At 41.2% G+C, this 23806-nt stretch overlaps 1 protein-coding gene across 1 annotated transcript in view; it reads left to right on the forward strand.

Annotated features, from left to right (window-relative positions):
• Positions 1–23806, forward strand: part of DACH2 (dachshund family transcription factor 2) — a 246612-nt gene that overhangs the window by 217096 nt on the left and 5710 nt on the right. The window contains exons 8-11 of the mRNA XM_062502722.1: positions 16122–16267; positions 16784–16931; positions 18312–18455; positions 21469–21534. Of these exons, the coding sequence (XP_062358706.1) occupies positions 16122–16267; positions 16784–16931; positions 18312–18455; positions 21469–21534 (504 nt within the window). The remainder of the gene's footprint in view (positions 1–16121; positions 16268–16783; positions 16932–18311; positions 18456–21468; positions 21535–23806) is intronic.

The raw sequence follows: 23806 nt of genomic DNA on the forward strand, positions 1-23806 counted from the left end.
CATGTATAGCATGAAGTATATAGCACCTACAGAAGCAGCTGTGCTCAAATTCTGCCCTTGGAGCAGAATTTGCCTTCACCTTCCATTCACAGATACTGGAGGAAGTAACTGATAGGGATCGACACGATTTCCTGGGCACAGCACATTCAGATTTTTATTATGATATTACCAGGACGTATGTTTGTGGGAAGAAGATATATATGTATATATCTCTCTGTTTAGCCTGGGAATAGAAACTCTGTAGAAATGGTATATTACCTGCATGAAACTGAAAATATGGGTGCCATAGGGTGCAGGAATTGGGCCCAGATTTGCTTACAAATCAGCTTGATGATGAGGCTGCAAAAGTTTTATTTTCACTGCTTTCACATACTGAATTTATTAGCTTCTGGAAATTGATTTTGGATGCCTTTCATTTGCCATTGGGCTGGAGTCAAAGGCAAAACGATGATATACCACGTTTTGCTCACTCATCTTTTTATTGCCCAACTATTGTTATTGAGGAAAAGACATTTGATGTGTTCCTCAAAGGAGACAGCACATTTCATTTTCTTTTCTAATTGATGAAAGTGCAACTGAACGCAAGTCCTGCAGTCCTCACCTTCAATATCCAGGAGGAGCTGTAAGGGATAGAGGGGATGGCACTGGGATTCAGCTTGGATCAGGGCTGAGAGCAGAAGCCAGCAGGGCTGTCAAACTTTGTCCTGTTTTATTTGCTTGGAAGGAACGGTGCAAAGTTAATATCGATGCAGTGCTGTGAAAGTGCTCAAGTAGTTATCTCTGGGAAGGTAATGTGAACTCAGCAGTATCATTGCTTTGATCTTTGGTTAAAGTCTTACAAAACTAGATTGCTGTTTGATTGACAACCTTGTCAGAGAGTGGATGAAGACTGACACTCTAATATTGAAAACGCAGCGTTTACAAAACTTAAAGCCCGAGTTTTCTCATGACACTGCTGCTTTTGTGGAAGACTGAATTTCACATTTATTTTTAAATAAGTGTATACCTTGCTGTGTGCAGCTAAAACTTATGATTTTAGACTGCTGGCTCACAAATTCTTCTCACCCTAATAATTGGTGCAGATATGTTTATAGCAGCAGCACTGTCACCGTGCATTTCAGAAGCTGCTGTTTGAAGGCTTGAACGTGCTGGTATTTATCACATCTCAATACCAAATCATGATCAATCCAGCACAGGGTGATGGATGCAGGAGTGGCAGGCTGAGCTTGAGCTGGGCAGTGGATCTGACAGTGTCTGGGTGGGTCTGATAATGCAGGTTAAAGGTTTTCCAACTTGCACTTCTCTCTTGAAGGGTTGTCTGCAGCTGTTGTTTCTTCAATTACCCCCTTTATTACCCTCAAATGAGACTGTTAAAGGGAGAGTTGATTTGTGGAGTAGACCTCTTTCATGACAGAAAGTCATGGGTACTTTTCCACACATTCCTCTTTAAATCATTCTTCTTTAAATCAGACAAAATAATCCATTTTGCTCCTTCAACTCCTATTTTTATCTGACGTGACATTAACTGCCACGATTTAAATAATGTGTAAGAATGAACCAGATTGTGCCTATTCCCACTTCAAAACACCTTCAGCAAGAAAATGTCTCCCCAAAATAATAATCCTTCATCATCCAGAGGTGTTAGTGAAGAGACTCTTTATATGATGCAGTTTAAAAATAGGCATCCAAAAGACTTTCACAGAAGGGGCTGCTGAGCTGTGCTGTGGGGCGTGGGAACTACTTAAATTGGCTTTCCTGTCAAAGCCAGTGTTTGCTGAGACTACATCATCAGTTTTTCCTGACCTTCTGGCTCTCAATTTACTTCAGGATCGCTAAATTCTGCATGCAGTTCTTTCCTTACCTCTTAGGTCATGTATGTCCTGTATGTGTGTGTATTTAGGATCTAGCATCCCTAGAAATCTGCATAACCACTTGCAGATACATGCATGTGCAGTACGATGTAATATATTCACTGAAGTTGTCCTTCATGAAAAAGTATTAATTAAAAGCCCAGATTAAAGCCACTTTAATCAGCAATGCAGCTTTGGTGAAGAAACCCTAAATTTGACTGTTATTTTCAAAGTGGACATGTGTAAGTCACGGGGATAATTAACCATTTTATCATTTGAGGTCTGCAAGTGAGTGATTTCAAAATGGAAAAGCATATATAGCTGTATTGATTATGCAGAATAAATTGCTTTCAATCCCCACATTTTAATCAGAATTTTTTTGTTGTTGTGTAGAAAATGCATGCCCACAAAAAAACCCAAAACCCCTAATGATCACCTAAATTTTGCTGTGAACGTTTCTAAAAAATATATATGAAATTCCTTTGGAAATGTCCACAATCTGCTTCCATATTGCAACACATATGGTAAGAAAATCTTGCTTGCAAGCCAGTGACTGTTTTTAAACAGTTTTCAAAATTGCACCGAATAACAGCTCATGCACAAAAACTGGTGTGTTTCTGTATTTATAACAAGCAGCTTAACATTTTCTAAACTATGACAAATTTCTCCCTGGATATTTTTTAATGTAATAATGGGATTAGTTTAGCTGTCCCTAGGTTTTTTTTTTGTTTTGTTGTTTTTTTTTTGTTTTTTTTTTTAATGTACGTAGGCACTGGTGGTATGTCAGGAATATTTCTGAGTCATTCTGGTTCTGTCTTCTTGCTTTCTTAGAATTTATGTGGCCATAAAGGTTGTTGCTGTTGATGGCTTTGATGTGTGTGTACATGACACGTAATGTTGATATTTAGGAACCGATTCCCTTGCTATGATTTTGATAAAGCAGTTTCTGGAACTTGTTGTATTTCAGTTTAAGATTTACGGCTCTCCTTTCGCCTCAGACCTCATTTTTAAAGGTCAGAAGAGAAAAGAAACCCCAAACCATAAACATATTAAGTGAAATATCCATGGTACCTCCAGTTAATGGTATTTCCTTAAAGCAGATAAGTTACTGAGCCCCTTTTAAACCAAGAGTGTTAATTTACTGTTTCCTTTCATCTGTTGAAATAATTACTTTTCTTCTTTGCCTTCAATAGTTTGTTCTGGTCGTTAACATTTCTGTAAAATTAAGTTTGAAAGGTGCTTTTAATGTTCACATAGACTGCAGTGCACATTTGACTGTTAAAATCAACCTACTTAAGGCAGAACTAATGTTTAACACTCGCAGTTATTTGAAGTAGTTCACTGCCCAGTTTAATGGTGCTGCCAAGGGCAATGGTCACATTACTTGCTGCTAGATTTGGGGGGGTTCTTGTGCTGCCAGTAAAGACAGTCCACGAGACTCCTGAAAACATTGGCTTCGATCTTAAAGGCATCATTTTTTCTACTCACAAAGCTATGAACTGGAATTTGGTGGGTAGCAGTGGATGAGAAGCACTAACCCCTGCTCTTGGCAGTGCTCTGTTTAGGAGTCACAGCTTCTGTGTCTTAATGACCTTAAAAAAGGCAAGATCAAACCGTACAAAACCCATGCGGATGGTGGGAGAAGGGATCTTTTGTCATGGGAATTGGGGTTTATGGGCTCAGGTCAGCTTCGAGACACCCACAGCTGCAGGTGAGGAGCAGCCCTGGGCAGCCCAGCTCACCTGGTGGGCACCTGGGCACACTTTGGCTGCATCGTGAACCAGCTCTGCTTTGGTCACAGCTCAACCAGCACCTTCTGTTCTGTTGTTTTGTTGTGGATTTCCCTGATCCATCTCCAGAACTGGATGTGTCTGCCATGCACTATAAAAATGCTGCTCCAGCCTGGCACTGAGAACAGAACTTCCCAGTGGCCAAATTCACTTCAAACCATTCCCCTCCTAACACTGCTGCAATCTGAGAGGTGTAGAATGTAGGTCAGATAAGATCATTGATGGGAATCTGCAGGTCAATCATACAGAAGAAAGAAAATGTACCTCTTGCTTTGTGCCGTGGAATCGATGGGAGAGTGCTGGAATCCTCACACATCAGTGGGAATTGCCTGGTGTAGCACTGCCCCCAGTAACCACAGCCCAGCACATACATCACATTATTCCTGTGTGAGGTCACAAATTTACAACCAAACAGCTGCTTTTTCTCCTTTGATAAGCAGGGGCAGGCAGAGATTCTAAAGATTAAACAATACATCTTCTCAACCATTAAAAAATTATATATATTTACTAAACAGTGAGTGAAATATTCCCCTTGGTTGGTCTAGTGCAATTTTGCAAGCTCCAACAATGCTGAATGGATGTTATTGAGAAGTGAATTTGGCTCATTCTTTTTATGCTTTTAATAAATACCCAAGGGAAAGGCAGTTGTTCAAGGAAAATGAAATACAAATAAACATAACATTTATTCTCAGTAGGCATTCTGAGGAGCTTGGGGCTTGAGTTTGATGCCGTTTTTTTTCCTGTTACTTGAAAGCAAAATGAAAATATTCATATAAGCTGTCAGTTCTCTAAGGCAAATTCATCCTTTTTAAAAAATAAAACACAATATGGATTCAGTGTTGAGAACAGGAACAATGTGAAGCATAAAAAAATTGTATTTCTGCTCCAGAGTACATCATTGTAATGGACCATATTAGTTTGGACTGTGGATATAAATGTTGGAGTTTTTGCACAGCATCCTGTAACAATTCTTAAGACACAGTCGTGCACAAGACATCATTTGTAATTATAGCAGTTTGCCATTCTCAGCTGCTCTCTGCTTATTTCTCATTTGATTGATAATTCATGTACTTCAAGCTAATAAAGATTTTTAATGCTGCCGCCTATTAGACATTACCAGTTTTTCCCATCTAAATTTCAGGACAACAATGGTGGTAGTTTTTATTGGGAGGAAAAAGTGAAGAGAAACTTTGTTGCTTTGCTATGCCTTTTTCACTTAGATTCCTGGGCTGCCACGGAGAAGTACAGTCAGTGGAGAGCATTTATTAGGATAAAGAAGAGTTTAGATTTTGCATTTAATTTCAGACTAATCATTGCCCAAACTTTTAAACAATCCTTCAGAAAATCTGTAATTCGCCAGGTGTAGTGTCCTGTGGAGGGTCAGAGGCACTTTCTTGGATGCATGAGTATTTTGATTACCAATTATTTATCTTCCATTACTACTCTTACTACTATTTCTGAGTTCAAAACTAATTCAGTTGCACTAATAATTTTTGGTTTAAACAAATCACATAAAGAGACTTTTATGGCTCTAGACTACACATCCAACTTGGACACCTTTGTCAGATGTAGTGCAGGTTGATTTGAAGTCATTATTTACTACTAGACAGTGTAAATCCAGACTCTGCATCGTAAAAGCCAGAGCAGATTTTACTGTTTGAGACTGAGCTGCAAAGGTTCCCCAGCACCTGGACTGACTCTGGAAAAATGTGGGTTTTACTTTCCTGGAAACTATATGGGAAAACACCTTCCCAGGTAAGGTTTGTGTTCATTGATATTTTGATCCACTGCTTGTCTTTCATCGACCACAGCCTTGGAAATGTGCACAAACCACCCAGAAATAGCTTCATCCCCAGCCTCCTGCCCTGGGGTTGCAGTCACCTCTGTGAGAGCCCCAGGGCTTGAGTGGCAGCATGTACAGCATCACTACCTTTTAGAATTGTACAAAAACTAGCTGACTAAATCTGATTTTAAATACTGCTTTCAGCCCAGAACCCTGCCTTTTTAATAATCAATTAAAACATTGCTTCATTGTGTTTATTCAGTGTGTATAAAGCACTGCTTGACATGGATTAGACCTTACATAGCAGTACACAGCTGTAGCCCATCCAGCATTTTCCAAATGAGTTTGCACAAGGAATAAAAGATTGCCATCTGAGCAACACTGGAGGGAGACAAGAGCAGACAAAAGGCAGTTAAATGCTACAAAAAGAAAAAAGACCCTGTTGAGATAGAAATTTCTGAGCAAATGCCTCCATTTCACAGGGAGATACTGTAGCAGGCAATGTACATTGATTTTAGCACGTGAAGTACATTGCTTTGGGGATTCATTAAGCTTCATTTTGTGCACTATCATGAATGGGGATGTCAGCCACTCTCTCAAGTAATGCAGGGTTTCAAAGCGAGGAGGTAGAATAAGCCAAAGTGAAAATATAATGTGCCCTGCAAAGAGAGTGAGGCAGTTGGGAAAGGAAAATGCTTGGCTTGCTAAAAGCTGTAAGTTGCAGGAGCAGTAATCAAAACCTAAACATTTGTAAAGGGTTTTATGCTCATAGAGTTTATAATGTGGCTTAGAGCAGTAAGTTCATGCTCCTGGCTGGCCTGCTGGGAGTCCCACCAAAGGACAGATGCCCTGATGGAGTGCAGAGCCTCATTCCTATCCTTTGGAAGAAAAACGTGGATAATTGTTTGATAATTTTTAATTACCCCCTTCTTTTAACTATGTTCAAGCTATTTTTGATTTTGGTCACAGCTGGTTTTTCACCTTCTCTATTTGCAGTGCTTAAGAAGGTGCTGGCTTTTTTTTCCTCCCCTCCATGTTTCCTTGGGGAGCAGTGGCAGAGCTCTGCTCTCTGTGACCCCTCACCATCTCCCCAGGCATCAGTTGCCAAATCCAGAAGCCACAGAAAGTGGCAGGTCCATAAAGTTGGGAATTTTCAGCCACCAACCAAATCCAAGGCTGGTTCGAAATCTGTGAATGCACCAGAGGTCTGGGATCCCGTGCAATTTGTTTTGCTTTGTATCTTGTTTTAGTTGAGAATCATGTAATTCCAAGGGTTTATCCAAAAATCTGTTTAGTGGGTTTTATTTAGTAATTATGACACCACTGGCATGTTTTTGTCTCAGTGTACTATATAAATTAGAGTGATTTGGAAACAAAACGTTCATGAAGTTCCTTAAAAGTTTTCCTAGTGATAGATTGTAATGCCAGAACACCAAAAAAATGGGATTGTACCTACACATGGCTGTGGGGGGGGGGGGGGGGGGGAATCCTCATTGCTCAGTTCTCCAGCTTTTGTGCCTTGCCTTCAGCAGGCATGACGTTGTTTTTAATGCAATTAACCCAAACATCAGGGCTCCACTGCCACGCTCTGCCGTGTGCACTCCGTGATAGAGCGTGGCTTTTTGAATTTTGCTGTTCCACTTTGGTGGCACAGGGTGCTTGGGCAAAGGGGAGTAGAGGAAAACTGCTGAGAAGTGCTGGGAGCTGTAATCCTGCACTGGTAGCCAGAGAGAAGCAGACCCTGGAATTGCTGAAATAGTTTACACTAGTTGCTACCAGTGATGTTTTGTCTCTGCTGTGTGCCAGGGTCACTGTGAAGAGGGCAGTCACTGCAGGGGTGAGCACAGCAGAGCAGCATCCAGCTCCCCAGCACCTGGGGCTCCTCCAGGGCAGAACATGGCAGATCAGTGTCAGATAAGATAGCTGCTGCCTTCTGCAGAAAGTTCTCTTCCTTTCCTCTCCCCGGTATCTGACCCTTTAAAAGCACTCAGGACAAGTGACAGCAGCAGACTTCCCAGTTATTAGTCTGCAGAGTAGTGGATGTGCAGTACCTGGTGCTTAGTTCCCATTTATACCCAGATCACAGCTGCCATTTGGGTCAGGAAGAGGTTTTCCTGTTGATAGATTGGCTTTGGGCTAGGAAAACTTGTCTTTCCCCAGAGCATCGTGTAATTATTTGGTGGTGAGGAGTTGCCACGGCCAGGCAGCTCCACACGGATTGCTGCTGGAATATCTGAGAGTCTGGTCACTCTGTCACTGCAGTGTCACATCCCCACACCAGGGCTTCCTTTCTGCCACAGGAGCTCTTCCTTGCCCTCCTGGCTCACCAAGGGAGGAGCACAGAGAGAGATAAGGCGGATTCTGGCTGTTAGCCCCAGCAGAGGGCTGGCAGTGTCAGGGTCAGCTCTGCGACCTGCAGTCCTGCAGGAGGTACTGGCAGTGTCTGACTGGTGGCACTGGGGATGGAGATGGGCTCACAGGAGGGATCAGGGATGTGCTCAGGGCTTCGTGGGATGGATCAGGAGCTGGGGCAAGGTTAAAGGCTTCTGGGGAAAAGTCAGAATTAAAACAGGTGAACTAAAAAGGGATGGATTTCTCATGCTTAATCAGGGTTTATAAAATCAATGTGTAACTGAACTGAATTCAAACACTGGGATATATAAGCAGAGTCCTTCATTGACATCTGAGGAATTCATCATCCATTCAGAAGTGAACCTTTCAGGTGCTCATCTCTCTGGGTGTATTTCCCCGTTAATCGTATTTCTCCTAACGATCACTTTCAAAAGTTGTCTTATTTCTGCAGTGCAAAAAAATCCTGCCGGTGAACGTTCCCCAATTGCACTCATAATTATTTCTGATTAAAAGTGCCCTGGCCTGACAGCACCAGGGAAATTAATAGGAGAAGCTTTCTACAAGTTTTAGAAGACGAGCAAAGACATACTCTCTCCCTCTTAAAATTATTTAAGCAGGTGCTGTGGGAAGCCATTGCTTTTATAATGCTCTTCAGATGTTTACAGCAAAACATTTTTTCCCAGTGATTGAATTTTTCAAAGTACTAAAATACCACGGAGAAATATGTTTCCCACCAGTTTTATGGCTCCCTGGATGCATTCTATACAAACCTTGTATCTGCCTGGACACAAACACTCTATTGCAAAAAGATATCTTGCCATTTTAACAAGCTGCACTGCTTTGAAAGGATACACTGCATCACCAGTGGGAATGTCAGTGCCTTAAGAGTAATACTGCTTTAAGGGTACTATTTTATTAAAGCAGACCTCAGAAATTTGTTCCTGACTGTTATACACCCTTATTTTATTAAAGGTATTTTACATCTGTGGAGGAGATTACTACCACTCCTATTTTCTCCACTGCTTGGTTTTAATGGATGGTGTGGAATATAATATTTATTAAGCCTAAGCAGGGGAGGACATAATAGCAGAATTGTCCTTTATAACCTATTTTACACAGCTGTAAAATAAACCTTAATAAAGCAAGAATAATTATCCAGGAATATCCAGGAAATGGACTATTCCTCCTGTTTCAAATATTTGAAAGGCTTAACTGCTGGCAGTAAGTGTACTTTAAGAAATTGAACTCAACAGTAATAATACTGATATTAGTTTGATACTATTTGAAAATACATAAAGAGGTTAAGTATCTTGCTAACATAATTGCTATGTTAGCATAAATCAATTTGTAACTGTAATTTCTCAGTGGTGTTGACTGTGTATGATCCTCCAGGATTATCCTGTTTCCTGCATAGCTTTGTTTTCCTGTGTCTTGGTATGATTTCTCTTCTTGGTGACAGTCACTGGAATCTGTCCCAAAGGGAAAGATTTTCTATTAAGGACCTAATGCAGCTTTGCAAACTGATTCCTGATCAGACATTGCAGAAAAAACTGCTAAAGCAATTCCTCTCTTCCCTTGCCTTCTTGATTTCTTCCTCCTGTTGTCCTATTTATACTTTTTTTCATTGTGGAAATGATTTGGACTACAGTTATTACATTAATTATCCAAACTGACATTTTTGCACTGTGTGAAAGGACAGGGTGGTATGTAAAATAGATGCACTAAGAACACCTACAGTATGACAACAAGTAGCAGGGTAATTGCTGAAAATGAAGTCTTTTCTGCTATCCCTTCTCTTCAACATCTGTTGTTCCATATGGAGTCATAAATATTTGCAACAAAATAGTTGAAGAAATTATCTCAACATTAATAGGGAAAAGCTGAATCTGCGAAGAAAATTGAAGAATCTTTTTTTTTTTTTTTCTTGGCAAATTCCTCCTACCCATCCTCATCTGACACTTTAAAAATCTCAGTAGAGGAATAGTCAGACTACAGTGATGCTTAAAATTCACCATGAAAAAAAACGCTTTGTGAATGTTAATAGGAGAGTTAGCTGAGAAAAATTTTATAACCTCCTGATAATGACCAGAAGGAGGATTTTGTTTATTTTGTTTAATTTCCCCCCTTTATTCCATGCCATAGTAATTTTGCTACCAAACTTTTATTGAATGGTTCACATTTTCCCTTCTCTCTGTTATCAGTAGAAATAATCCTCCTCATTGTGATGAGGAGTGACAAGATACTATTATTGCCTGAACAAAATAGTTACTTTAAATTGCCATATGGAAAATGGAGATCGATAGTTTTTAAGCTTCTCTCTAGATTAAGAAGCATTTTAAAGCACAGAGCAACTTTATAAATATTTTAGAATCCATATTACCAAAACCTGCCTGAGGAGCAGCTCGTAGGAGAAAGCAGGGGTAATAATAACATTGAAAAAACTACAAATTGTAAATAATTCTGAATATAAAAAATAGCATTTTGAAGGCTTTTTATATATGTATTAGGAGCCTTTGTGGGAGTACTTAGGCTTCTCCTTAATAAAAAGAATTTAACGATGTGACATCAGTTGTATTTGTTTTTCTTGATCTGTACATACTGAACTTTAGACTGAAGTTACTTGCAGTGAAACTTCAGTTCTGATGTTGAGCCAGTGTATTGCTGCACTTTCTAGTTTCTTTTTTTTATTATTATTGCAAACCAAGTATCTCATCTAACTCAGGTCTTTGTTTTTAAGGCTTGAATTAATAAAATATTTTCAGGTGTTTTTACTGCCAGTGCCACGTGACCATCAGAGTATATTGTAAATACGTTGAAGTTATAAATAGATATAATTTTCTGTGTTATTAATGAGAGTACACTGATGAAAATGTCAAAGCTGTATAATTATGCACCTCTTGATAAAGAGTGCACAGATAAAGGCAATTTGTAAACTGTGATTTCAGCCTTTTCTAGTGAAATTTTCATTTCTCTGCTTTTTCATCATACTCAAACCCCAAGAGGCAGCACTGTGACATCCCCCAGGAGGACACAGCCTCGTCATTGCTGAGATCAGGAATGGTGTCCAGGGGGGTCAGGGCAGTGCTGTCCCCTGTGCTGGCACTGCAGGGACACCCCCAGTGCTGGGGGCAGCTCTGGGACCCTCAGGACAAGAGGGACACGGAGGGGCTGGAGTGACCCCAGGGAAGGGAATGGAGCAGGGAAGGGGCTGGAGCACCAGGAGGGGCTGAGGGAGCTGGAAAGGGGCTCAGCCTGGAGAAAAGGGGGATCAGGGGGGACCTTGTGGCTCTGCACAACTCCCTGACGGGGGGGGACAGCCAGGAGGGATTTGGGATCTGCTTCAGGGAACAGGGACAGGAGGAGAGGGAACGGCCTCAGGCTGGACGGTGGAAAAATTCCTTCATGGAAAGGGTTGTACAGCCCTGGCACAGCTGCCCAGGGCAGTGCTGGAGTCCCCATCCCTGGAGGGATTCAAAAGCCACGTGCATGTGGCACTTGGGGACATGGTGAGTGGTGGCCCTGGCAGTGCTGGGGGAACGGCTGGATTCCATCATCATCTTCCCAACCTCAGCAGCTCCATGGTTCTATGACCTGCAGGTTCCTGCTGTGTTGGAAAGAGTGAAATATTTGATTAAACACTTGTTCAGGACAAAATTGAGTGATTTCAGAGCGCACAGGTGAGAACCCTTGGACACAGATAAATGGAGCATAGTTGATGATACTGTTCTCTGGTTGATTCTAGAAGCTTTTCAGGCAGCATGGGAATGTGTAGGAAATGTGTATTTAATTGTTACATACTGTTCTCAAAGTGAAGTTACCCTGGCAAAGCTCAGTAGTGAGCAACACTTGTATCACTTACTGGAAAACAAAATGAAATCTGATTTAAAGGTACTGCACTGGATTAATCAGTTGCTCCTCAATTGCATTCACTGACCCCATTCATTCAGGGGCTGTAATTAAGAAAAACAGCAGTGACTTTAAATTTGGCACCTGAATCATGAGGTTAAAGCACTAAATTTCTGACTGGTGCCTGTTTTACAGGAGACATCTCTTTTCTCACTGATGATCAGGAGTCTCAGCTCCTGGCAGAGCAGCAGTCAGTGAGGGGAAACAAGAAAGATAGTCAGAGGGTTATGGAGGATTTTGAAAGTTATTAAGACATGGAAGACCTGTCCTTGTGGAATTGGAAATACAAAATACTTGATACAAACAATGCTTCAGATTACAGGTTTTCATGCTTGTTTTGCTGTAAAAGTAAAAAACAAAACAAAACAAAACAAAAGCCCAAAAAACAGCAACAACCTGGCTTCGAGTTAAGCAATACAGAAGTTGAAAAGACTTAAAATTCAAATAAGAGGTCTCTTTCATGAGGCTGATTTTGCAGTCAAAAATGAGATTTTTAGCCCTAATTATATTAAAATACCCACATTTGGACACCTCCTGTCCCTGTTGTGAGGTACATGTAGAGCTGGAAGTCAGGGCACCTCTTGCCACCATGAAGATGCATCAGTTCAGGTGATTCTGTCAGGTCTTTTGGCAAATAATGGTATTTCAAATACATATTTTACTTTTGGAGGTGAGCCACACAGACAACCCAGCTGATGTTGCAGATCCTCTGCTTTATTTTATTAAAAGTCAAAGAGGTCCATTAGAGTATCCAGGCTGTTCTGTAACTATGGGCCATTAAATGTAATCCCCATCACTCAGGTATGAAACTCAAAGAACTGTAATTGTAATAAACCCCTTCAGTCCTTGGTTTTTCTGAATTTTATGCCACAGGCAAGGAAAAGGAGTGACCTAGCTATTACCAATGTCCAAACCTGTCTTCTTATCCCTGCCTGAAGGGTTTCTGAGATCAAACGTCTTGGTTAGTAACTAACAGGTTAATAATGACAAATCCTGTATCAATTGTTTCTCTCTCCTCCATATGCCACGTATTTATTTGATGCATGAGTTATATTCTGTGAGCTGTTGGAGGTGAATAATGCTCATACAGGTCCAGGTAGATGAAGTTTTTAAGTGCACAAGGAGAAATCGGTGGTCTAACCAGTGTAAATTGTACCTTTAATATTGCTCCCTTGTTTTGAGAGGGATGTGGCACGTCAAGTGGATCAGGGCTGTGACTGATGGGTTTAAAAACATGCCTTCTGAAAGAAAATAAACCAGCTGGCAAATAAAAGTGCCTGTTGGTTTGGGCCGTGCAGGGAGCAATTCACGTTCCCCACGTTCCCAGTGCTGTCTTCAGTCTGGAGGTTGATGCTTCATTTGCCAATCCCTGTTCCTGCAATTTAGGCAGAAGACAGAAGATGAAATACTTAAGCATATTGAATTAAGAGCAAGAAACTTCCTAGCAGATTTCTGTGTGCTTTCCCAGGATGATACTCCATTCACTGTTAGTGTTTACTGTGTATTTCTTTGCTCTGCAGTATAATTCTTACTTTCATCTATTCATCTGGATGTCAGCTAGAAATTAAAATAAAAAGACTGCACTCTAAATGGATTCCTGAATGCTTTTATAAAGCGTGGCAGGTTTAACAAACAGGCTCGATAAAAGGAGTTCCCACTTTTGCTTCAATAATCAGAAAGCTTGTTTGTGTCCTTGGTCAGACTGTAGCTGCCTTGGCTTTATTTCTTGCTTATTCTGTTGCATTGTATATGCGAGTGAAGCTTTTTGCATTTATATTTTTAGTGGTGATTAAAATCAAAATCCTTAAATCAACATTATTTTCTTTCCATTAAAGAGATGCATTTGATCCAGTCCCCAAGAAATGCTTCCAGCACATGCCATTTTTAATTGCTTTACCAATTATGATTCCTTGAGTCTAGCTAATAAATTTCCACCTAACTGTGCACTTATTCAGAGCATGGGCAAGATGTAGACACCGTTCAGATGTGAAGACCTATTACAAGATTGAAATAGATTTCTAATGCATTTATCATTCATCTTTGCAGAGTGTGATTTCAATCAGAAAAAAACCATGATGAATGGTTTGACAGTTTCCACCCATGTACGCTAAAACGTAATATGCTGCTTCTAGTTTCAGCTATTACAGACTTTAACATGCAATGTGACCTTGGTCTGCAAAGCATGTTTGGTTAGCACAAAAACTTAATCATAAGGAGTCATAAGTAGAATCCTTCTTCTTTACTGCCCTTTTTCTGGGACTTGGAAATTTATTGCTTCTGGGACAGGTAGGATATGAACAATGGGCCAAATAGAGTCCAGGGTTATCTCATCTGTGTGAAAACTGCTGCTGAAAATCGATGTGACCTCTGCTACACTGTCATCCCAATTCCCACCCTCTGTGTCCTATTTGTCTTTTGGTAGAAGCTTAGATCTGTGTGCTGTCTCTATGTGTCTCTCTTGGGCCAGATTATCAAAATGAATCATTGCCTGCATACCTCTTATATTTCTATTTATTTTCCTGGTGTTGACTAGGTCTGATGAAATATGATTCTTTTTGCATTTGATCCTCACTGCAGCAAGCAGCACCTAATTTAGCTGTGTCTATCTCTTTAAAGAAGAGTAATACTATTTTGAAACTTCAATCTGCTGTACAGTAGCATTACAAACCATAGACCATGCAACCTGTCTTCACAGTCAATAGTAATTTTCCTTTCGGCCAATTTAATGTTATTACTTTCATCTCCAAATAGCAGAGATTTCTAAAGGTGTTAGAGCAGCTCCAGTTTTGTTATGCATACTTCATGTATTGCTTTCTTTTTCAAATGCCACTTCTGTTTAGTCTTTGGTGACTCCATGCCTTGGCTGTTATTTCTGTGCGGCATCATGTGCGACAACTAATCAGGTTATTTTAAAAACTTTGCCACTGATTCATTTAAATATGAGAAATGGTGTGTCTGATTCAGCACAAACTTCGTGGTCTGAGTTTGTTAACCGAGTTGGGATTTTTTAAATGGATCACTTAAATTCCAGCTAAGATGCTGTCTCTGAGGATGTATAGAGGTTACTGGCTTTTGTTATTAGTCCTGAAAAATCATTAGGAAGATCTTCCATTTAATGAACTCACAGAGCAAAGACAAAATACTCCCAAACTGAGATTTCAAAGAACACATGAAAACTGCTAATGCTCCTGGTTTTTTGTCAGGTGGATGCAAAAAGTGCAGCTCAGTGGGGGCTCCTGGAGAAAATAGTGCTGCTGTGGAGACACCCTGGGTTAATTAGTTGTCAGATTCTTTTTAAGTTGTTTATTCCTTAAAAACAGGGGCGGGAGAAGGAGGCCTTTTGCATATGGTGTGGTCTAATTATAAATTGAGGCTTTAATATGACCAAGGCACTTGACAGTTGAAACTCTGGGGGCTGCCCTGGGCGAGCACTGGCATCAGGAGCTCAAGGCAGGGATCACAGGCAGACACTCGTGATTTCTGCAAGTGCAGGATCATGATATATACATATAAATAAATAAATATGTATGTATGTGTGTATGTATATAGACTGGAATATTGCACAGAAGTACTTTTTTAGCATTTCAGAGTGAAATAATTGTCGTACAAAATTTGGCTTCAGAGACGGCTAGATTTTAATTGTGTAGTTTTCAGCAATTAAAATGAATACGTGGGGAAAAGTACTCACAGGGATCTGAGAGAAGGAGCTGCATCTACTGTCCCCAAAGATCCTTTAATTACTCTATTCAAAAATGGGATTTCATTGGTGATAGTACTGATTCCTCACCAAATTGAAGGGATTCTTGAGAAAACAGTTTCTAACATTGTTTCTTTCTGGATACACATTTGTGCCGTGTGTGCACAGCCTGGTCTGTACCCAGAGCAGTATTTGACAGGAGGAGTGAAGGGGAAGCTGCCAGGCCCCAGTTTGCTCTCTGTAGGAGATGCTCCAGTTCCGAGCAGTGCTGGCAGAGGGGATGGATGACTCAGTGGAGATTATTTACTGCTGAGCACGGGCAGGGGAAAGGAAAGGGAGTAAAGAGACGTGATACATTCCTTGATTAGAATTTTGCCAAGGTTATTGCAACAAAAAATGCACATCGCAGAATGGCAAACGTGATAGAACGAAGACAGGTCGTTCAGGTTTAATGAACTGTGTAATACTGGTATAATTCTGTGATATAATTCTGTAGAATTTGAGATATAATAGCCTGTACTCCATTACAGCTGTGTTATAGTCTCAGTGTATTGATTATTGTTCTGTACTATTTTGCCAACTTACCTTGGCAACAGTCCCAGGTGCCCAAAGACTGAAACAATGTTGATTTTACTAACGCACTTATATTTTGACTTCCAGATAAACAAAATGCTAGTTTCTAGAAATTACAGTCATTATATTTCCATTGCTTTCTGATGTCGCTTTTAAACCTATCTTTACAGAAGAGGTCCAAATTGCCATTCCAATAATGAAACCAACCTTAGATAAAGTCCAACTGGCTGGACAGGCCTTGCCTCCTGGATTTCCGGCGCCATTTCTTTTTGCTGATGGTCTTTCATCAGTAGAAACACTATTAACCAACATTCAGGTAAATTCTTCTCTACAGGGCCAGGTTATGTCATGATAGATAACATGTTTCCTTTGCACTCCTAAAAAAGTTTTAGAAACTATTTTATATCTGCAGTTTCTCATCTCTTTTATTTAAAATGTCATGCTTAGGTTTCCTCTCTCCCTGGCATTATCAGTCATGAAAGGGTTTTATACATTTTATATCTGACTTAATAATTAGCAATACTGGTCGTATTGAAGTTCACCATTCTCATTAACCCTGTAGTGCTTTTCTCTGCAGTTATTGAGGTGAGCAGAGACACGGCACTGTGTGTGTAACCAAATTAGATAAAACTGTGTTGAACGATTCCATGCCACAAAATTCCTCATATATCTCCAACGTTAGCTACTTCCAATGCCCAGTTGTGCTCCAGATCTGTAGGTTCCTGCTTCTAATTTCTGTTTTCCTAGAGCGTGTAAAGGAAACAAGTGGATGAATTTTGTCACAGCTGATAGAAAATGATGTTTTCAGATCTTGCATTTGTGTGTGTTTTAGGGCCTGCTGAAAGTGGCTGTGGACAATGCAAGAGTCCAAGAAAAGCAGATACAGCAGGAAAAGAAAGAGTTAAAGATGGAGCTTTGTAGAGAGCGAGAACTAAGAGAGAGTTTGGAAAGGCAACTCACAGCTGAGCTGCAAAGCAGAGGTGAGCGAGTGAAGAAGGGGGTTTAGGTATCTGTGAAATGTGTGCCCCTTTGGCATTTCCAGCTGGAGCTGCTGAAGGCTCCCAGTGAGCTGGCATTCCTGCCCTGGTGTGGTGCAGCAGCAAAGCTGCGCTGGCAGTGAGAGACGTACATTTGATAAAAGCACAAGGAAGCACACGTTTCTGTAAGCAGGAACTGAAGGATCATTCCCAGAGAGTTTTAGCAGGTTCTGAGGAGGGAAGCTGGGGCAGTTCCGTGGCTTTCAGGTGTATTAGCATCACTCTGCCCAGGTATTCCCAGCCCTTGTTTCTTCATTTGACAGCTTTAATTTCTTTTTGTTTCTGCTGTTATCCTCCAAGCATTGAGACTCATCAGTCTTACTGTGAGAAAGATAATTTGATTTAATTTGGGTATTTAGGTGATTTTTGTCACTACTTCCCTGGCCCACATTTCTGCAGCTTCAGTTTGTCCTGTAGAGAACTTCAGCACAACAAAATAGAGCTGTGAGAAATTGTCAGCCCAAGTGCAAAATCCGAAGCAAATAATCCTAGGTTTTGGGATTTTTGTTTGTTTGTTTTTTTCTTTTTGTTTGTTTGTTTTTTGTTTTTTGTTTTTTGTTTTTTTTTTTTTTTGCATCAGGAGATTGAGGTGCAGTAGCACACCACAAATGGGGCCTTCTGAGACAGAACCATGACTGGTTGGAAGCTTTTGATAATAATAGGCAATTAAATTGGTAAATCTGAATTTCTCGCTGTGCTGTTGCAAAGGAGACAGTATTAGTGTTCCTTTTAAAATTCAAATCTGCATCTGAAGGAAAGGAACAGCACTTCATGTGCCAAAAACTACTTCTAGATTACATCCATGAAATCAGAAAGATAGAACTAGGTAAGACCAAAAGTGTAGGTGCCAAGTCCTATCTTCCTGTGCTTTTTGAATGGAAATTGGGTGTGGAACTGTCTGCAGTGGCAGGTCTCACTTAGAGGCACCAAAGGGCACCTCTCAGTCGAGTTGGGAAGGGTCAGTAAATCCTGCTGAAGCTGTTAAATTGCAGTGGGTGTTCAGAAATGTTGCATCACCCAAGTGTGATGGGACTGTGTATTTCTGTAAAACAAAACTTAGCTCCTTAGGACAGCACAGTGTGCCCCTCCTGAATCCCAGTTAGCTCACCAAAAACTTCCAAGTCATTCACAGACTTTGATGGCTCCTGACTTGAGGGACCATTTCACTAATAAACAGCATCTTCAGAATGGTTTTTCTTTCAGGTGAAAGACATTTTGACATCTTTATTGTGACAGGGTGTCTTGAGCTTTGAATTACGAACATTGCTGTCTACATGTTAATTGTGCCCTCACAACCATTCTTACACTGTATTTACATTTCAGCCACAATTCAAAAACGCTTGAAGAAAGAGAAGAAGGCAAAGAGAAAATTGCAGGAAGCTTTGGAATTTGAATCCAAGAGAAGAGAACAAGTGGAACAGGCTCTTAAACAGGCCACATCAGGTGACGGTCTCAGGATGTTAAATGGTAATGTCTTAGTTGGCCTTTCACAGTCAGCTTAAAATGATGTTTGATTGAGTTAGGAAAAAAAGAGTTGATGCACAGAGCAAATTTCAGGATAAACCCCCGCAATTCTTTCCTGAAATACTGAAAAATCTATTTCAGGCCATGTGCTCTGGGTCATGAATTAAAAAAATAAATAAGTCTGCAACTAGAGAAACAGACAGAGCAGTTTACACAGAGATGACAAGAAATGCTGAATATATTACAGAGAAATCTGTTACAGTGCCAGCTAAGACAATGTGAAATTTGGTTCCTATAAGGTTCTCTGAACTCTCCTCTCCCAGCAGATTCATTTTTAGAACTGCTGAGCTTCATTTCAAAAGCCGTTTGGCTGAAGTTTGCTCAGCCTCAGGACCGATTAAGTTTGTTCAATATGTATCAGCTTTCAGAGCTGGCTGGGTTTTGAACACTTCCCAAACATTCTTGTGAAACAAAAGCAAATCAGTTCATCTCCTAACAGTGATTAAGTTCTGGCTACCGGGAGGATTTACCTTTTGTGCTTAAGATGATTCTGGCCAAACTTCAGAGCTTTGGTTTGAATGTTTAAGACTGAACCTAGCTGAGATTTACTTAATTTCAGGTTCTGCAGCTAAGGTTTAGTCTGTGCATCCCTACCCGGAGTCTCTGCAGAGGCTCAGGAATCAGTGGCGTTCAGTCTCTGCTGTGTTCAGGTGTCCTGTGGTGTGTTAATTTGTGCTGCCTGCTCTGGGCACTGCTAGAGACCGCAGAGTGCAAAAACTGCCCGGCTGCTGAGCAAAAATAATGAATCTGGCTTGTCTGGAGTTCTCAGCTGTGAGAGCTGCCCACACTGTTCTGTAAGCTGGGGCAAGGCTGTGTGTGTGCCCTGCCACCGCAGTGCTCTGCAGGAGACGTGAGCTGTGATTTATCTGGGGCACCCAAGGGACATAAACTCTGTGAGGAGAGAGCAGCATCTTTCAGAGGCATCCTCTCATCTGCTGTGGGTAGCCCTGCACGTCCCTGGAAGCAGGGACTGGCTGGTGTCCCTGCAGCACTGGCAGGGCTGGGGGGATCCAGCTGTGGGTTTACAGCTGCACTCACAGCGAGGTGGGGCACAGTGACCAGGGAGAGAGGGTGAGAATCAGCAAAAAACCTGCTCCACCACCTCCACTGGATCAGGCAAATGCCCAGACTGGATCCCACGGACAGAACCGGCACCTTGAGAGGAATGTCAGAAAAACTTAAAATCCTGGTGTGCTCTGAGATCACTCCCCTGGGTGCTGCCACTGCAGGGAAGCACCTGCTGCTCACACCAGCCAGGAGCACCCAGCATTTCTGGAAGCCACAAATCCAGGGATACCAACGTTCCAGCAGTGTGATTAACACACCTTTACATCTGCTAGTGTGGGCCTGGCTGCAGCAGTTTGATTTGCAGGCACACTCAGGTAGTCATATATATGTTAGTGCCTGCAAGAAGCTGATATTTACATGCTAATCTGATTGCACATGCAAATCAAGTAGCTCATTAGCATCTTAATCCACAATTTAATTGCAGGTACAATTTTATGACAACAAAATGTGAAGGGCTATTCTGAGTATTTTTAATTTAACTCTGACAGTCTGTCTCATTTAACAGATGCTGTTATTAGTTACAGATGACTTTGTCATTTTTGGTATATACATGTACTCTGAGGGGTTTGAGAAGAAAGAACCTTTTCAGATTGATAGGTCAGTGCCCTGCACTTGCCTTCAGAACAGGAATCTGAGTAAGGGAAACCCTGCAGAATAGCAGTCACTTGTAATTTTATAAGAAAAAAAAAAGTATATGTGAAAGTACTGCTATTTTAATCATATATGCATTTATAGAGCTGTATATGCACACATGACATATATTCCATTTACACATTTATTGCTGAGCTATTACTCTCCTGTAAGGACTGTACTTCTCAGGGTTGCCCTGCTTTCACTCAGAGCTCAGTTACTGCAGGGTCACCAGCAGAGCATCACCTCTGTGACAGATCCTGACACTCCAGCTGAAGGGATCTGTGAAAGCAACAGTGCAGTTATTCCATTTTTGAGAAAGTCCAGAGCAGGCTTTTGCACAGAAAAACTCCCAAACTGTACACACAGCTCCCTTTCAGGTGGGGGTTTTTCTTTCCTGTAATTTATAAAGGCTGTATGATAAGGGAAGCAGATGTTTCTCCAGGATTTGAGGTGCCATGGATTCAAATCACATCCCCTTCATGCTAATCCTTGTTGGCACAAGGTGGATCGTGGCATCTGTTCCCGTGACACCCTGGGGTGTTGGAGCCCTCACCCCAAGGACTGTGCAGACAGAGGGATCACCAACATGAAATTAAACAGGTCCAAAGTGAGTGTCGTGAGACTCCTTCTCAACTCGGGGGGTTGGGGGGGGAAAGAGAGAGCACAATCCTCTTTGGAAAGCTCTTCTCGGAGGTCTGGAAATACTTCACATAATATGACAGCTGTAATTTTGGTTTGGGTGGTAACACATGCTCACACATCCCGAGCTGAGGTTGGAAATGCAGTTTGCACAGTTTTTATCTGTAACATGCACTCACACAAACTGATACACACACACCCCAAAACTGTTGCCTGGCACTGTCTATATTCTTCAACTCTGTAATTTGGAGGTATTTGGCTATATACAAGAGTCAATGTAGTTTAATATTATCACAGTTTAATTTCAACTTCTATTTTTCATGTGTCAGATGCTCTCATTCTCCAAGAGGATTTTGCAGACATATTATTACCACGTGTTGGTTTTTATCTGATCGTCAGACAAATGTGGAGCACGTTAAAAATAATTCACTGTGAGACCAGTAATGTTTGCACATTTTAGAAACAATTTACTACTGAAAATTCTATGAGGACCAAATGTTTTATGCAAGACCATGTTAACTTGGAGAGCACCCTAGTTTGCTGTAAATATTTTTCTAAAGATGCCTGAGAGAGGGGCAAAGGGGAATACATTAATCTTCAGTCTCCCATCTTTCAGATGCTGGAATCCCAGATATGGAAATAGAACACAACGGAACCCAGCATGACAGTGCAGCGATGCAAGGTGCAGTATGTACCACAGCTCCTCACCTGTGTGCTTGTCTTTTAAAATTAAGTGAAATGCAGAATAATGTTTATGCGTTTCCCGCTTTAGGATAAATGTAAATTACAGAAATCCAGTTTGTTTTCATGTTGGATATAGAAAACCTTAGTAACAATAGTACTCTACAAGATCAGAAATTAACTTTGTGAAGTAGAGGTGATATTTGTTTTAAAACTTTATCTACCAAGGCATACGCCCTTAGTTCAAAAGCGGTTTTATTTAAGATTTATCATTTGAAATATTTTATCAAGAAAAACTGTACCTAACTGTCAAGATCACAGATGTTTTCAAAAAAGCCATGAACTGTAAGTGAAGGGGAAAAGCCATGTTCATGTTATGGGCAGATAGCTGGTGCTGCTTTTCCTTCACTGTGTGGCTGTGTCTAAGTGTAGCACCTCCAGGTATGGTGTGAGTGCTTCCCAAAGAGCAGGAAATGGCTTCTGGCTGCAGGTCTGGGACGTGAGGAAATGTGAAATCCTGCTTTGCGGGGAGCTGAGACACAGGGGTATTCCCAAGGGGTATTCCCATTCCTCTTGGAAGCCTCTTTGAGCCTCACAGAAAGTCCACAGTCACCTGTGACAAAATCTGGTCTGAGCAGTTGGACCATTGAGATTCTCAGATGAAAGTCCAACTTGTAGAGTTTTTCTCCCCTTGGTCCTGGGCCGTGTTCGTTCCAGACCATTCAGTTTTATGCTGGCTGCTCTGGAGACAGCTGCCTCTTGCATAGAACTGCTGCTTCTTAGAGCAATCCCACCCTTTCTCCTGCATCATGTAATAGTAATGTGCAAAAAATCCCCTGTGCTGAGCTATCCAAAGGGAGTTTGTGCAGACAGGAGAAGGGCTGCAGTGCACTTAGAGACACAAACCTCACGTGAGCATTTCTCTTTGACTTGCATACCTCTGGTAGGCATCTGTCGTCCATCTGTCATCCTTACAGGAAAGCTTTCAAATATTTTTACTGCTGTCTCTTCTTGTGATTTTAGATTCATATGCTCTGTATTACAGAGAAGGAGAATCACAGCTTTATTGTAATGCAGATATATACATCTGACATATGTGTGTGTATATATTTGTGCACATATGATGAGAGCTGTGCTCTAAATATTGCAATTGGAAAATTGCTGCTGCCAGAAATAGTCAAAATATTGGATGAGCACTTGGGACACGTGTTTAAATTTGATGAGCAAAATGTTCCTTCCATTTCTGATCTGTTTATGGTACCTGCTGAGAGGAGTGCTCGGTGCTCTTCCAAACATCTTTGAGAGTTAAGGTGCATCTGGGCAGACTCTGGTAAAGGAGGGAAAGGTAATTTCAGTTTTCAGTTAAAGAAAAACCATGACATTCGGTTCAAATGTGTCTTTACATCAAAAATACAAATGATTACAAATACTGTGAGGAAAGTGATGCACAGCCACTTCCAGTGACCATTCACTTGCCTGAAGGAATCAGAAGTTTCTTACGTTGCCTGTAGTTCATTAATACACAGGCAAGCCTTGTCATTCTTACCATTTTTATTTCAGGTTGGGTTTCTTCATTTTTTGTTTTTTCTTTTCTGACCCCAGCTACATTATCCCTTCACTTGTGAGAAGTTTTTGTGGAGCCAGAGAGCTGGATATTGCCTGTGTTCAGTGTCCCTGGGCTCAGTGAGAGCAGCAGGAGCTGCAGCCCTGTCCCTGTCCCTGTCCCTCCATGGCAAAGCCATTCCCTTCCCTTTTCTGCCCTGCTGGCTGTGACCCCCCTGGCGTGGTAATCCTGCTCATGAGGAGCTGAGCCACTTGGTCACTAAACACTCTCAGCTGATAAAAAGCTTTCTGGAGAGCTCTCTGTGGAGCTTGTTTAGATTTCAAAGTGTTCCTGTCTCTTTCATTTTTATTTATGCTGATACTGTAATAACTTTTTATTCCCTTTCCCTTTGATAACCATTCGTGTCCCTGACAGCTCCTATTGCTGTTGCAGCTCTGACAATTGGAGCACACTCCCTCACTGCCCCTGTCATTTGCTGCCTTTGTTTTTTGGGCCCTGGGAGGAGGAAGGGGCAAAACACATGTCCCTAGTACAAAGCTGTTTCCAGGCTTCCAAAATCTTTCAGTTGCTCAGAAAAAAAAGCTTTAGCATCAATACAGAGCTTTCTTTTTCTGTTGTCAATAGCTCTGCTGGACAGAAATCTATCATTCTAACCGTGCTTTTCCTTTGAAATTCAATTAGTTCCACTGCCAGTATCTCCTTAAGATGG

Source organism: Cinclus cinclus, chromosome 15 (genome assembly GCF_963662255.1).
Source record: "Cinclus cinclus chromosome 15, bCinCin1.1, whole genome shotgun sequence".
Lineage (NCBI taxonomy): Eukaryota > Metazoa > Chordata > Aves > Passeriformes > Cinclidae > Cinclus > Cinclus cinclus.